This window comes from Hevea brasiliensis, chromosome 6 (genome assembly GCF_030052815.1).
Source record: "Hevea brasiliensis isolate MT/VB/25A 57/8 chromosome 6, ASM3005281v1, whole genome shotgun sequence".
In the NCBI taxonomy this organism is placed as follows: domain Eukaryota; kingdom Viridiplantae; phylum Streptophyta; class Magnoliopsida; order Malpighiales; family Euphorbiaceae; genus Hevea; species Hevea brasiliensis.
In genome coordinates this window covers 104,406,159-104,421,380 of record NC_079498.1, presented here as the reverse complement: position 1 = coordinate 104,421,380, position 15,222 = coordinate 104,406,159, and the positions used below count along the sequence as shown (strand labels likewise).

The 15,222-nt window shown below is 28.6% G+C and overlaps 1 protein-coding gene and 1 long non-coding RNA gene across 2 annotated transcripts; one reads left to right on the top strand and one right to left on the bottom strand.

The window, feature by feature from the left end:
* Positions 1–3,804: 3,804 nt before the first annotated feature.
* On the bottom strand, positions 3,805–6,696 carry LOC110644351 (protein CURVATURE THYLAKOID 1C, chloroplastic). The gene is made up of 7 exons (XM_021797071.2): positions 6,547–6,696; positions 6,330–6,438; positions 5,548–5,642; positions 5,123–5,209; positions 4,506–4,568; positions 4,265–4,302; positions 3,805–4,101 (listed from the first exon to the last, which is right to left on the bottom strand). The coding sequence occupies exons 2-7, from the start codon at positions 6,430–6,432 to the stop codon at positions 4,047–4,049; spliced, it is 441 nt and encodes a 146-aa protein (XP_021652763.2). The 5' UTR covers positions 6,433–6,438; positions 6,547–6,696; the 3' UTR covers positions 3,805–4,046.
* Positions 6,697–8,771: 2,075 nt separating this feature from the next.
* On the top strand, positions 8,772–9,826 carry LOC110644352 (uncharacterized). Its single transcript, XR_009149557.1, has 2 exons — positions 8,772–9,278; positions 9,479–9,826. It is a non-coding gene; the product is annotated as an uncharacterized LOC110644352 (long non-coding RNA).
* The last annotated feature ends 5,396 nt before the right edge of the window (positions 9,827–15,222 follow it).

Here is a 15,222-nt window from a genome sequence, read left to right as displayed (position 1 = left end):
TTTTCAACTATGGAAAAATTTTCCTTGTTTGATTGTAACATTAAATTAATGATATGTATTTATTTCATGTATGTATAAATATGTTTATATTTTAATAAGATTATTGAAGTTTAGAAAACGAAAAATGACTTTTTCTTTTGAAAAATGAAAGTTATTTTTTTTAAAAAATAACTTAATTTTCTTTGACCAAAAAAATATTTTTCGTTTACTAATTTTTTTGAATCTCCAAATACTAAAAAATACGAAAAATATTTTCCGTAAATTCAACGGGGCCTTAGATTTAAATATTTTTTATATGTTTCACTCATAATTTAAATTTAAATTTTTTTATTATTTAAATGAAAATTAAAAAAAATATGTGCCTTAATTGAGTTAATAAAAAATAACTTTTTCAATTTTTAGAATATATATTAATTAAATTTTAGTTAATAAAAAAATTCAATGTTAATTTTTTTTTAATTAAATGTGAGAGTTTATTAAAACATGCACACATTTAAACTGTTTTCAATTAAAAACTAAATTTAAAAAAAAAATAAAAAATTAAAATTTTAGGGAAGACAATGATCCCACCAAACTCTCAATTAGATCCCACCCAAGTCTTGTAACTAATATTTCAGTCTAATATAAAAGTTATCTTTATTATTTTAGAGCAAATGCCTAGCCACCTAAACATACATTAATTTTTAAGAGGTAAATATTAAGCCATGTACCTAAAAGAAATAAATATATATATGTTAACCATAAATTTTTAGGGACCTCACCCATAATTTATACACCCAATTGAATGGGTTTCTTTTCTGAGGTAGGTGAGAGACTAATAGTTTGTACCTGTGTAGACTGTGGAGATTCATTTCCTCTTCCTGTACATTTCTTCATTTCTATGATATTGCAGTACTGTGCTTTAGATATGAGCTTTTAATAGTTTTTGTTACTTCTTGAAACAGTTGGAACCATTGGATTCTTCAACACTTTCTTGCCAATGTTATCAACTATTGATTTCCTTTCCTTTTGTCAAAGATCCATTGTTTTATATATTTACACGCTAGGAAATTGGCTACAAATAATTTTAATATATATATATATATAATTTTAATATATAATAATTAAATAATGTTTTAAATTTTTTATTAATTATTTCATATTTTTTTATTAATTTTTATCTTTCACATTTTTTTAATTATATATATATATATATATATATATATATATTAATTATTTCATATATATTATTTTTTTTTCTTATTTTTTTGCTATTGAGTCCTCCAATTAAAGATGATGAGTTATGTAATTTGTGTATAAGTAGACACATTATATATATCCTTTTTATTTTAAGTTAGTATTTAAGAGTTTAAAAAAAATTAAAGAATTTAAAAAAATTCAACTTCAATAGAATAATACAATAAAAAAAAGTTTTAATTGTAAAAAATTCAATTTTTTTTTCCTTTTTGTGATTATATTATCTTTTAATTTTATCTTATTTTCTGAGATTTATTCCAATTACAGCTCCCGGGAAAATTTGAAATTGGATCTATTAACGTGACATTTTACGAAACAAAAATATTATTATTTACACGTAATTTACACATGTTAATTTCTTGCATGAAAATAGTTTTAATTTTTTGCAAGAAAATAGTTTTATTTTTTGCTTTTTATAACGTTAGCCTAATTTTTAATGTATGTATTTATCAATTTTGATCTAAATTAATTATAATTATAATTATAATTAAATATTTTATTACTTATTATAATAAAAATGTACATATAATTTTTATATAACTATATTTATTATTGAAATAATTTTGTGAGATACACATGCATATATCAATTTTAAATCAGTAAATATGTTAGAATTATTATAATATTAACAGTGTGGGTTAAAATTAATAAATAAATTAATTTAAAAAATATTTAAAGTTAAGAATTTTCATGAAGGCCATGTTTGATAATATTAATTATTATACTAGTCGTTAGTTATTTTAATAGCTATCAGTTATTTTATTAGTAGTTAGTTATTAAATATTAGCCGCTAGTAGTTAGTTATTTATATAGTGATACCGTTCATTAAAAATAATTATTGTATTAGCCGTTAAATATAAAAATAATTATATTATCTTATTAACTCGGGTCAAAATGCCCTCTCAACTTCTAAAAGTTTAGAAATGATAATTTTTCATGAATTACTCTCTAAACTTTTAAATATTATTATAAACACTATGTTATCGAACAATATAAATAAGATAAGTAGTACTTTGATTATGATTAAAATATTAAATACTATCTTAACAATTATCGTCGAATAGAGCCTAAACCTAACTCTGAAATAAAATCCATCCAAAATTTTCTCTTTAAAGGTAGTTTTGTAAAAAAAAAAAAAAAAAAATCCAACCCATTAAATAAAAAAAAATTTAATTTAAGCAATTATAATTTTCATTATTTATTAAATACGATAATAAAAACTACATTTTTTAATATTTTTCCTTTCTAAAAACTTAATTTCCAATTATTATAAAAAAATAATAAAAATATATTTTTAAGACAAACTTTTTATACTTATCAAGATCCAAATAAGTAAAGAAATATTCTCTTTTGTTAATAGACATAGTTAGAAAGGGCTTACATGTAATTTTATAAAATATTAAATTTTATATTTAATTTTAAGTAATTTCTGTCAATCATAATAAATTCACTACAATTAATTGCATGTGTTCTTTACTCCTATGTTTTCCGCATTCCACCATCGGAGAAATAAATAAGTTTCAAATAAAATGACAAATATATATATATATATATATATATTATTAGATATAATCATTATACATATAAAAATTTAATTTTAATCATTAATTATAATAAAATTTATCTGAAATTTATTATGATAAAATCATTATATAATTATATTTTTTTTAACAATTAATACCAATGAAAAAAAAAATGAAAATTGAGATATTTCTGATACAAATAGTTTATAGATAAAATGGATTATGCGTCCTTTACTATCATGTTTTTCACATTCCACCAATAGACTGCTAGGAGTATGGCGAATAGCTACACAGGGAATGTAATATATCATAATAGTAAATTTAAATATATATATATAGATATTTTTTTTTACATTTTTTTAATTTTAATCTAATTTAAAAGATATATATTAATTATAGTTGGTTAATTAATTTTGACCTAAATTTACAAAAATAAAAAATGAAATTTAATATTTTATTACTTAATTACTAAAATAAAAAAAATATAAATATAAATTCTGTATAATTATATTTATTTTTCTTATTAAAAGTAATTTTATAGGATTGACATGCATATTTTCAATTCCAATTAAAAAAAAACATTTAAAAAATATTATCAATATTAATGGTTTGTGTTAAAATTAAAATGATAGTATCAATATGAAAAAAAAAATTAAAGTTTAGAATTTTCATTAATCATTAAACCAAAAATAAAAATAAAATCCACCCATTTTTTTAGGTCATGTTTGGCAACAACGTTTAAGGTAGCATTTAATATTCTTAATTATATTGTTCAATGATAGTGTTTATAGTAGTATTTAGAGGTTGAACAATTCATAAAAAACTACTCTTCTAGTTTTTAGAGGTTGAGAAAACGTTTTTACCAGGATCAATAAGATGATATCACTATTTTTACATTTAACAGTTAATTCAACGGTTATAAACAGCTAACCACTAAAAATTAATATTTAATAAGTAAAACAATTTACAACTACTAAAACAGCTAATATTGCGCATTAAAAGGTGGTAATGTAAAAAATTAAAATCCATCAAATAAGAAAAATAATTTAAACAAATATAATTATTTCGATAAATTATAAAAATAGCTTATGGAAGGCTTAACCATTGCATTAACCAATTCACACATGCCTCACCCATGAAGAGCAAGTTCAAACATCTTCAGCAAACAAGTGCAGCTCAAAACAAGATGCCATATTCTTTGACAATCGGCATCCGCACAGAATGAAACTATAAGCAAATTAAGTTTTAATAAAGGAAAACTTCATGATCTAAAATTATACACATGATTTACTGGCCCAAGATATCAGATACTGACTTGCTGATAATCTGGAATAGCTCTTCCCTGCAAGCAAAAATGGGAACAAATTAAACATTATGTTACTCCAAAATCAGGATTCCATAATAGGTATTCGAGGGCCAATTAAATATATGAAGTCAAGCACTACAGAACATTCTAATAACATGGTAACCAAAGCAAAAAAAAAAAAAACTGGAATTTTACTTGCCGATCAGGTTTGAATAGGAGGTATCGATATACAAACCACTGAAATGGATAAAGAAGTTTATGTTAGTACTTCAAAAAATAAGAAAAATACAAATGCAGTAATTTTACATCGAGAAAACGAAAAAATTTGCAGAGTAACCAACAGAGACAGAGAGAGCTTAAATTTTAATAACCCATTAGACCAATAAATATTGCTGCAAGTTTTCTTCTTTTCCTCTGAAATTCTGAGTGTATAAACTCACCGAAGAGTATAGTATGCCAATAAGTTCAAATGCACTTGGTATAAGCGGCAACTTGTCAATGGCCTATAAATACCAAGTAAATTACAAAATTAAAACTATCAGAATTGTCATTATGGTAAAAGCAGTAGAATGATAAGTTGTGTGTGCATAAGCATATGCATTGAGCAAGGATTAAGAGATGGGAATCTATATTTAAAGATCTCTGCCAGAAATATAACTATAATAAGTAAAACTATTCCACTTATGGTTTAAACTTATATCCTAGTTTCGCCTCTAAATGTGGAAAACAGTTCTTCATGAGATGTTATCACCTTTCTAGACTCAATTTGGAGGACATATCTGAAACTGGGGTTCTTTTATGTAAGCTGTAAAAAGATTGATGCTAACCTAGTATTTGATCATTGTCCGACAAGAAAAAATAAATAAAAGAAAATAAAAGACCGGTAGATGTAACATTTTATGTGGCTGTTTCTATTGACTGCTTCATTTAAACTCTTGTTCTTACTAATTTCCATCATACTCATCTAATTACATGATTAATCAATGTTTCAAGATCTCTCTACCTAATCACTTTTGCTAATATTATTATATATAAAGGAATAAGTTCTAGTAATTACTGATATAAGATTTGTTGATGCCCATAGAGCTACTATAGCTGCAAACCCCAAACCAAAAAGAGCCAGCCGGTCTTCAGATTTATCCCACTGTTTCAGATCAATCAAGGATGCATCAGAAATACATACAATGTTTACATGGACAGTATAGCTAAATGATGCATAATTTAAACAATTAAAATCAAGCATCCATGAATCTTAAAGCAAACATATTGTTCAGTATTCACGGTCAACAAAATGAAAGAAGATTTCAATTGTTTAGGATGGTAGACACTACAAATACTGGAAGGAATGATGATAAAAGAAGCCGGAAACAGATGAATTGACCTAGGAATACCATAGAGCATAAAATCATACACATATACCCACACACACACACACTCAGAGAGAGAGAGAGAGAGAGAGAGAGAGAGAGAGGAGAGACTTACAACATTCTGCACAGACTTAACAATGCTGAGGGAGGTTGATGACTCAGAGCTTTCTCCAGCAGCCTTCACAACAAGAGCCACACGATTCTGTCTCTCTACAATGCATAATTATCAAGGGTTGACGAAACAAAATAATAAAAGAGGAAAAGCATGGATAAAGAGGGAATTTAATCCAGGTGCCTTGCTGCTCTATTTCACTTCTGAAAATTTATTCCATTGCTAGAATCATCAATAACAACTGTGCAGCTTCAACACCACATTAATAGATTTATGATTTCCAAATTTCTAGAAATTTCCTTAATTTCACATAAAGCTGAAATCTAGAACTCATTGATAAATACCATTAACTTAATTTCTGGAAATAAAAAGTTATTCGTCATTTTTACTTCAAAAGGCAATAGCAGATTTTTGTTTTTTGACCTGCTCATCATTGTGGACTTTCCTCAAAAGCACTTACAGCTAAAAAAAGTATGCTCAATTAATTCAGCCTAAATTTCACAGGGTAGTGTTCATAAGCCCAAACCCGATTATTATTTTCCCCGTTTGCAAAGATCAAGGAATCTTAACACTCAAATTGAATATGGCGCCCCATTCAAATCAGTATTAATGCCAGTATCCACCAAGAAGAACAGAAAGCAAAAAAGTATATCCCCATTTAAATAATCAATCTCTAAAGCAATTAACTTATTCAAATAAACAAGTACAGTTGAACTGAACCATAAAGTTTATGAATTTGGTGGAAAAATAGCCAAATTATATCCTTTAGAATCTATATAGCTCACCTCTAATGGGAGAAATTGGAAGTTTTAGAAGAGTCCTTAAAAGGGTGCTTCTAACAGGGACCACCAGTGCTGGAGGAGGCAAGCTTGCAACAATGGAAGCCATGTCTACCTGAAAGAAAACATATTGAAGAAAGAACAAGAAAGCATAAAAGAACAAAATTTGATAAGTGCTGAAAAACTTAGTTTTCAAAACAACACTGGGTTCAGTGAATTTTACCTCTTTGATTGCAGGGAGAGAGAGAGAGAGAGAGAGAACGAGAGGCACTAAGCAATGAACGCCACAAATGTTCCAGCTTTGTGGCCAGGAGCGTGGGGTGGGAGTACTAACCTCGCTGGAGGTTTGTTCAGGTGTGGCTGTGTGTAGAGTAACAACTAACCTTGAGGTCAGGATCTCCCGGACATGTGTTTCTTAGCTTTCTCATGATTTAATAGGGGTTGGCTATCCTTGTTAATGGTTTCTGATATACTCTGTATTTATCAAAAAATATTTCTTATATTATATAATATTAATAATGTTAATAAGTTATAAAAATAAATAAATTTTATTTAATTTTTTAAATATTATTTAATAAATTACTTATAAAATTTAAAATTACCATTTAATAAATAAATATAATTTATTAGATATTAAAATATAATTTTAGAAAATTAAAAAAATTTAACTAATTAAATTTATTTATTATGTTAATGAATGCATATTTAATTATTTTTATAATTTATTGATTAGATTAGTGATTTGTTTATTCAGTTGTTTAATTAAATCAAGATTTGAATTGGATCCAATAACTAGTAGCACTATTAATTTCTCTATTTATTAATTTTTATTTAGATTAAATAAATATATATTGCACATAATTGATGAAATTATAAAAGACAAATTACATGAAAAATGTTCAAAAAATTTAAAAAAAAAAATTTGAAACAAACTCTGTAATTCTTGAGATTGATGATATGTCTCGATCTGGAGAAGGGGAGATGATAAAAATTGCCATTCGGTGCTTACATAATGATTCCACTACAAGGCCTTCAATGTTTATCATGATGAAAGTTTAGGTAAAAATACACGTGATTATTCAATTTTATATGTACTTTTATAAAAATTATTAAATTTTATTTTTTTTTATAAATTTTATTAAATTTTAATTTAATTTTATAAAAGTTATTAATAATAAAAAATTAAAAAATTTTAAATTAATCAATTGACTCATAATTATTTTAATTTATTTATTAATTTTTTTAAAAAATATAATGTACAAAACGCATTTAATTATCCTTAATTTTTAAACTCTCCTTTTTTTATTTTTTTTAAATAATAACTATTAATTAAATAGTTTTATTTATAAATTAATTAATTAATATAAAATTTTTAATTTTTTTATTATAATAATTTTTATAAAATTAAATTAAAATTTATAAATTTTATAAAAAAATTAAAATTTAATAATTTTTACAAAAACACCTGTAAAGATGAGCAGACGTTTGTGATAATTACCTTTAGAGAGTGTGAAGACTAAGGTTAAGGCTGAACAGAATTCAGTTTAAATTGAAAAATTAAATTGAATCGAGTTAATTTAGTTTAATTAGTTTAGTTTTAGAATTTATTCGGTTTGGTTCAGTTCGATTTTAAATTATAAAAATTTCAGTTATTTTAGTTCGGTTCGGTTTTGAAGAGAAAAAATCGGTTAAATAAAATTGAACGAAATAGTAATTTAAATATTCAAATCGAACTAAATCGAATTTAATTTATTTTTGAATTGATTTATTTTTATGAGAAATTTATGAATTATATTTAATTATATATATATTAATTGTTTTATTTTATTGATTAATGGTTATTAGGTTCAAATCAAAGTCAAAATTAGATAAAATAACTTGAAAATCAAGTCTAAATTAAAAAATCAATCAAAAATCAAAATTGATCGGTTTAAACCGAGCCAAATCGATTTGATTTGATTTAATTTTTCACTCATCTTGGTTCGGTTCAGTTTCTAAAATTTAAAATTTGACTTTTATAATTTAATTCGGTTCAGTTCGATTCGAATCGAATGCCCACCCCTAGCGAAGACTATAAAACCTGTTTCTTCTGACTATGGCTTTTGGACATCTGCAATGGAGGAAGTGCCAGCTGAACTGGTTATGATATTCAGAACCACAATTGGCATCAATATTGTCAAGGCCAAGATGAATCAACAAAAGTAAATAGGCGATCAATATTTGGAGTCCATATCTTTGCAGCACAAAAATATGAGAGACATTTGGCTCATAGGGCAAATATTACAATCAAGGCTAACATCAAGCATCTCATCAAATTTGACCCTGCATTCATTTTTCTTTGTCTTTAGAAGGATAACTTGTGGAAACTATGTTATCTGCTCAAATGGAGGAAGTTGCGGCTCTTCTGTCAGAAAGGATAGTGATAATCGTTCAGTTATTTCGGTTAGTTTATTTATCAAATCAAAATCAAAAATAATTCACTTGATAACTGCAAATTTTTTAATTTTTAATAGAAAACGAAAATTTTTAAAATTATTAAAAATCGAACCAAACCGAACTCTGTCTTATCAACATCCGAATTTGCATGCCCCTGATCCCTGGCCATCCATCCCACCCCACTGGGGCGGTCGAGCCACCCGACAGCAAGAGAAACTAGGGATTCGTGACTGGTAACTGGCACTTCTGGTCAACCCTAGATGGCAATTTTTGAAATTCTCATTTTTCGCTCCTAAACAATGATGGATTTCCACTTCCAAATGCGTTTTCTCTTTGTAAAATTTTCTTAGCAACCAAACAGATCCTATTATAGTTAAATACTTAAAAAGCTCAGAATAACATCAGTACATCGCGCAAGCCTTGGATTGGCCTCGGATTTCTATGTAATTTAGTCGGATTCTTGTTTTGATGTTCCTGTGAAGTTAGTATTTATGGGCTAAAGAGCTTTGTATCAATCAGGTAAGACATACCAATTCTGTTCTCAGGATAATGAAAGGAGGAAACTTTTTTAGGCTTCGCTCATGCTTTTTGTATGTGATTGATCCGAGAAAATGAAGATGTCTTTTTTAGTCGATTTCATTAATATAAACTTTTGTTTTCTTATGATCAAGTTGGTCATTGTTCTTGAGGGTCTCTCATAGAGTTCAGCTGAAATGCAGGACGCATCATCGCTGAAGGATTAAGTGACTCTATTGGAGAGGCATTTGAACTAATTTATGAGTCCTCGATTGGTCATTCAATCATAGCGTCTGTCAGAATAAGCGAGCATGATGATTTTTGGGATTTCAGATCAAGGTATCAGTGTGGTTCTAGACAACAACAGTGTTCGGATTAAATCATCTCAATGAGAATGATTTTATCTCGTAGGTAATGCTTGTATCTAATTTTGATTGTTGAAAGTTTGATGGAGAAAATTTGTGTTGTTAATATAACTTTTTTGAATACTCTGCTATTATTATTATTTTTTTAACTGAATCCATTAGGATTGAATGTTTGTTTTGGTGCTATCCATTGGACTTATCTAACTAATTATGGCTTAAAATCATTAACTGAAGCAGGAAAAAGAATTAATGAGGTCACAGAAAGTTGATAACAGAGTAGTTTTTATGTTATTCTTTCCATAACTTTAAAATTTTCTTGTGAAATAAACTATTCTTTAGAATCTATTTTGAGAAACCTGTTATTCTTAAGGGACAGAAGTACATTTATTTATTGTGCCTGTAACATGTTTAATTACAACTTACAAACCTCAATGCTGCACAGCGAATCAAATTGATTTCTTCCTAAGCTTGCTTGCATAAAGTATCATGTCACACTGCACATTCATACTACATAGGCAAGAATTGCTCTAGGGGATTTGAATGATAATGTTTTGATTGACATCTATTGTCAAACAACAAACAAATACCTGAGTATAATGTCACTACTAGACAATGCTGTCAATCATCACCAGAAAGAGAATTTAGAAAAATCAACTCCAATTTGCTGTGCAACCCTCTCCTTTGGAGGGAGAAAAAGGAGAGGAAACTACTATCTCAGTGATTGTTTATCTATAATTTCATGATTTGACTCCTCCAGAAAGACAGTTCTTTCCATGTACCAAAACTATGCAATTTAACTGTCTCACGCTGACTAGCAAGAATGGGAGAGACCATGGCTTCCACTACATGCCGTCTATCAAGATGCATTCTCCTGAAGAGACATACTGCTCCCTTAATTATGTGGTGCTTTGGCTCAATTTTCTTGCCATTCCATCAAACTTCCTTTCTATCTGATCGTTTCCATTGTCTGTTACCTTTTCTTATAGCAAGTAAAGTATAGATGGAGACAAAGAAATGAAGAAGCACATTTAACTGCATTTTGTTGCCATTGTGTGCTGCATCTCACCAAAGCAGCAATGGCATCCCCAAGTATGTTGCTGGAAATATATTCTGAATCCTGAAGGTTTCTTCTTGATACCTCCCATGAACATAGGTTGAGCCTATGTGCGTGTGCATGTGTCTATATATATATATATATATATATATATATATATAGAGAGAGAGAGAGAGAGAGAGAGAGAGAGAGAGAGAGAGAGAGAGAGAGAGTTAGAGTTCAAAAAAAGTAGTCAAAGATTGCTGATTAGAGTTAATATTGCCGTGAATTGATCTGTATCAAAAATGAGGAGTGGAAGCTAACCATATTGAAACATTGAGAATAGTTTTGTTGAACTTATATTTTACACTGGAAGAAGGATTATGTCAGTCTTTTACTTGCATCCTTGACTTTTGCTTTTATTAACTAATAACAAAGTAGGCAATTTACATCTTTCTCTTACTTTGGCATTGCTTTCTTGGAAGGTTACTCTTTCCTTAGTCCGTTGGTCATTATTTTTGAAGATTACTGATTTTGTAGTTAGAATTTTGTACCTTGCTTCCTAATTTACATTCTATCAGAAAAATAAGGGATTTATTTGTGAGGTATTGATGCCTTTTCTTGTCATAACTTCTTGAGACATTGGGGAAGCACCAAATCAGTGACCTGGGTTTTGTCATTTTTGATCCTATGGGCAGTGGGATTAAACCTAAAGAGAAATATTTTTAAGAAGGAAACCCTTGAATGCAGGGGGTCTTCATACATTTGATCTTCCCCAGAGCTTGTAGTTCAGAAAGCTCTAGCAGTAGGAAACCATTTCAAACATTTTCGTTAGAGAAACTTATCAACACTAATGGTTTGTATTTCATTAGTTTTTGTTCAGAGCTCATTACTTAAAAGTGCATTGCTCAAATGTTACTGTTCTGCTTATTGAAATTTTGTGACACTTCTTTATCAAGGTTTAGAAAATAACACAGATATGTGAAAGATTGTTGACATGCAGTATCCAACAGTAAAAAAGTCATTTTTATTGCTTTGATACATATCCATACCCGTGTGAAATATTACTTCTGCTTAGTGCAGTTTTTCTTACTTGAATTTTGTACTATGTGATCCCTTAATAGCATAAATTGTATGTTTTGTAATGCCTTATATATGGTATCAATTTAATGAACCAAAGGATGCATTCCTGAATTTCTGTGTTCATACTCTGCTACGCCAAATCATGTCCAAATTTTTTTTTTAATGATAAATCATGTCCAAATTGTTTTTGATACAGTATTCCACAATTGAAAACCATGGGTCATTCCTTTGTGTGGATAAGATCACTGGATATGATTATAGAGAGGATTAGTCAGTGTAAATATCCACAAACGTGTATCTATGTTATTATAATAACTTTATCTTGTAAGAATTCAGATGCTTTGCTTTTACGAATACTAAAAGGGGCGGTATAAATTGGACATCTAGGGCGGGCATTCTTGTGTTAGTTGTGGACTGGTAGTTATTTGTTCCTGCCTTATTATTTTTTTTCAAAATTGAACTATGCAATGGAGATGATTGAATTTAATATTGATGAACTCTATTATATGTGTTGTTGCCATTGTCTATATAATATAAAAGAGTTTTGGCCAAATATCTAACCATAATAGAATTATGGAGCTCCAGTTTCACTTGATTATCTTGAATTTGAAGAAATCCAAGTGTAGGTAGCTTGCTTTCAAATCTCTTGCTGTGATTGTAATTTATGACTTTCTGAAAAAAATTAATTGAAGGGGATTATAAAGAGACTTGAAGAGTTCAAACATAAAATGCAAATAACTTTCCACCAATTAATTCCATGACCTAAAATTGTACAGATGCACATCAAGTCTCTTTTTAAGAAATCTATTCTATAAAATTTCATAAGCATTCATTCCATTTTGTTATAATGCATTCAATATTGGATGGCATTATATGGTGGTAGTTATTTACCTGACTTCCAAAACCACCATGTTATATCTACTCTTCAACATCTAACTGTCTCGCTAAGTTGGATGAAGACTAGAAGCCCTTTGATAATGCAGGATCTTTCATAATTCATGTTAATGGTGTTCTAACAGCCTGTTGAGGCATCCTTATTTGACTCGTTTCCCAATACGACAGTATCCATATTCTGCATTTGATTGGCCAATTGGTTCTGGGAAAATTATATGCTACAGCAGTGGTTTCATGCAGATATCGTGTCGTGTTCGAATTTCTGTCTAGCTTAGTCATTGGAAATTTCTATTTAAATGTCATTTTATTAGTCTTAGCTGATGCAAACTACTATACTGGAAGGCTTTTATTTATATTTTGTTTATGTATAGTATCCTGATTCTTGTTTGACATATGATAGCTTTAAAAGGTGAAAGATAATGAGAGAGGGGGAGAGAGAAAGAAATACAAATAAGCTATATTGCTTGCATTTTGCTAGAATGCGATGATGGTGATAGAGAAATTTGCTAGAATACTCCTATTTGTGTGGCCTGGCTTTTTATCAGGTTCCATTGCTAGTGATCAGGAAAATTGAATCAGAATTTAATCTGTGCAGAGTTGTGAAATATGTGGTGCCTTCACAACATGTATTATACTAGTATGATAACTAATTGCATATATAGGGTTTGTCTGATATTGCTGTTAAAGCTGCTGTAGATACAAGTACTTTCTTTAATGTATTAGTTATAGAGTATTAAAATTGATTTAAAATTAAATTTGACATGTTTGTTATAAGAATAGAAAAATAACAAAATAATTTCTTTCAAACTGTTTTTTTTTTTTTTAATATCATTGAAAATGTTGTTTTTTTTTTTTGTAAAAAGTGCTTTTTTGGCCCTTGAAACTCAATGCCAGGGCCCATAATATGTGCTGTTCATACCTGTGAAATGTATATATGTCTGCACCCATATCATATTTCAGGAGTACGCAACCAAATTTTGATTTTTATATCTTGAAATTTTTATATATGAAAACTGATTTTTACATTTGTTTACTTTTAAAAGTAAACAATTAAAATTGTTTGAACTGAAGATAGAATTAGGATATACTTCTACTAGAAAAGAGATGAAAAGAATAAGAATGAATGGAGAGAACTGAACTAAAAAAAACTGGAAAATAATCAGAATAAACTACTTTGGAAAAGCAATTGATATCCTCAAATATGGCTGAGTTAGTCTTAAATTGTGTATGTTTGATGCATAAATCTTCAATCCTTCAAAGAGAAGGATTTATTTTTCTTTTCTACGCAGGACTTGTTGGGAATTTTCCACCAGGTTATTGATTACACATTTCTTCACTTTCTTTAACTTTCTAATCCAGCAAAGTATCAATTAGACATGTCTGCACTTTATTTTGTATGAAGACTATTTTTTATTAAAGTAGCTGAAGTAGTAACCTCTGTTGGACTGGCCTTTTTATCTTTCTTTTTTCGGTGAACTTTTTTACCTCCCTTCTTTTGTAACTTTCTGATCACTTCATCATATTCTAAATTCATCTTCCTCAAAATTTTTCTATATCTTCCTGCATACCCTTAAAATTTTCAAGATTCTTCTCTCAGACTTCCTCCACAAGAAACTTCACGTGTCTTGAAAGTAAAGAAAGCAATCCTTTGCTCTTGCAAGAATTCTTGTTTTCTTATTTGTGATTTTCTCAATGGAAGATTTTTTTAGATATATATTGTTATAACAAGCACGCAAATCTAAGACACACACACAAATCGCATAATCATACAGTATAGAAAAGAGAAAGAAAATAATATAGGATTTAATGTGGTTTAACCGTAAGGTCTATGTCCACGGGCAAGATAAAAGAAAAAAGTTTCACTATGATGAAAATAACAAGACACAATCACTCAGAACTTGCTGACTGGGACTCTCTTGGTCATCATATCTGATAGATTATCATGTGCAGAGACTTTTTGCACAACTATAGTCACTTGAGATACAATGTCCCAAATGAAGTGATAACTAACATCAATGTGCTTAGTTCATTCATGGTACATCTGATTCTTTGTGAGATGTATTGCACTCTGGCTGTCATAAAACACTGTTGCCTTATTGTGTATCAACCCAAGATCACCCACTAAACCTTGTAACTATAAAGCTTTCTTTACTGCCTCTGCTAAGGCCATATATTCAGCCTCTGTGGTAGACAAAGCAACTGTAGCTTGCAATGTTGCCTTCCAACTGATAACACTTCCAGAAAGAGTAAACAAATAACCTGTCAAAGATCTTCTTTTGTCTAAGTCCCCTGCAAAATCTGAATTCACATAGCCAACAACTGAAAAACTTATCTTGGCCTGTCAAATGTCAGACCAACATCTGTAGTACCCTTCAAATATCTCAAAATCTATTTCACTGCCTACCAATGCTCTTTCCCAAGATACGTCATGTATCTACTCACAACACTAACTACATGTGAAATGTCAGGTCGGGTGCATACCATAGCATACATGATTCTACCAACAGCACTCAAATATGGAACACTAGATATGTGCTCCATCTACTCATCTGTTTTTGGTGACATGTCTGCA

Bases quoted from the DNA above. Each gene is read 5' to 3' on its own strand.
- LOC110644351 (XM_021797071.2), bottom strand. From the start codon at position 6,432: ATGGCTTCCATTGTTGCAAGCTTGCCTCCTCCAGCACTGGTGGTCCCT. The intron at 5,210-5,547 runs GTAAGTCTCTCC...GATCTGAAACAG, and splicing joins TTAAGTCTGTGCAGAATGTT to TGGGATAAATCTGAAGACCG. The intron at 4,303-4,505 runs GTGAGTTTATAC...TATCCATTTCAG, and splicing joins TTGGCATACTATACTCTTCG to TGGTTTGTATATCGATACCT.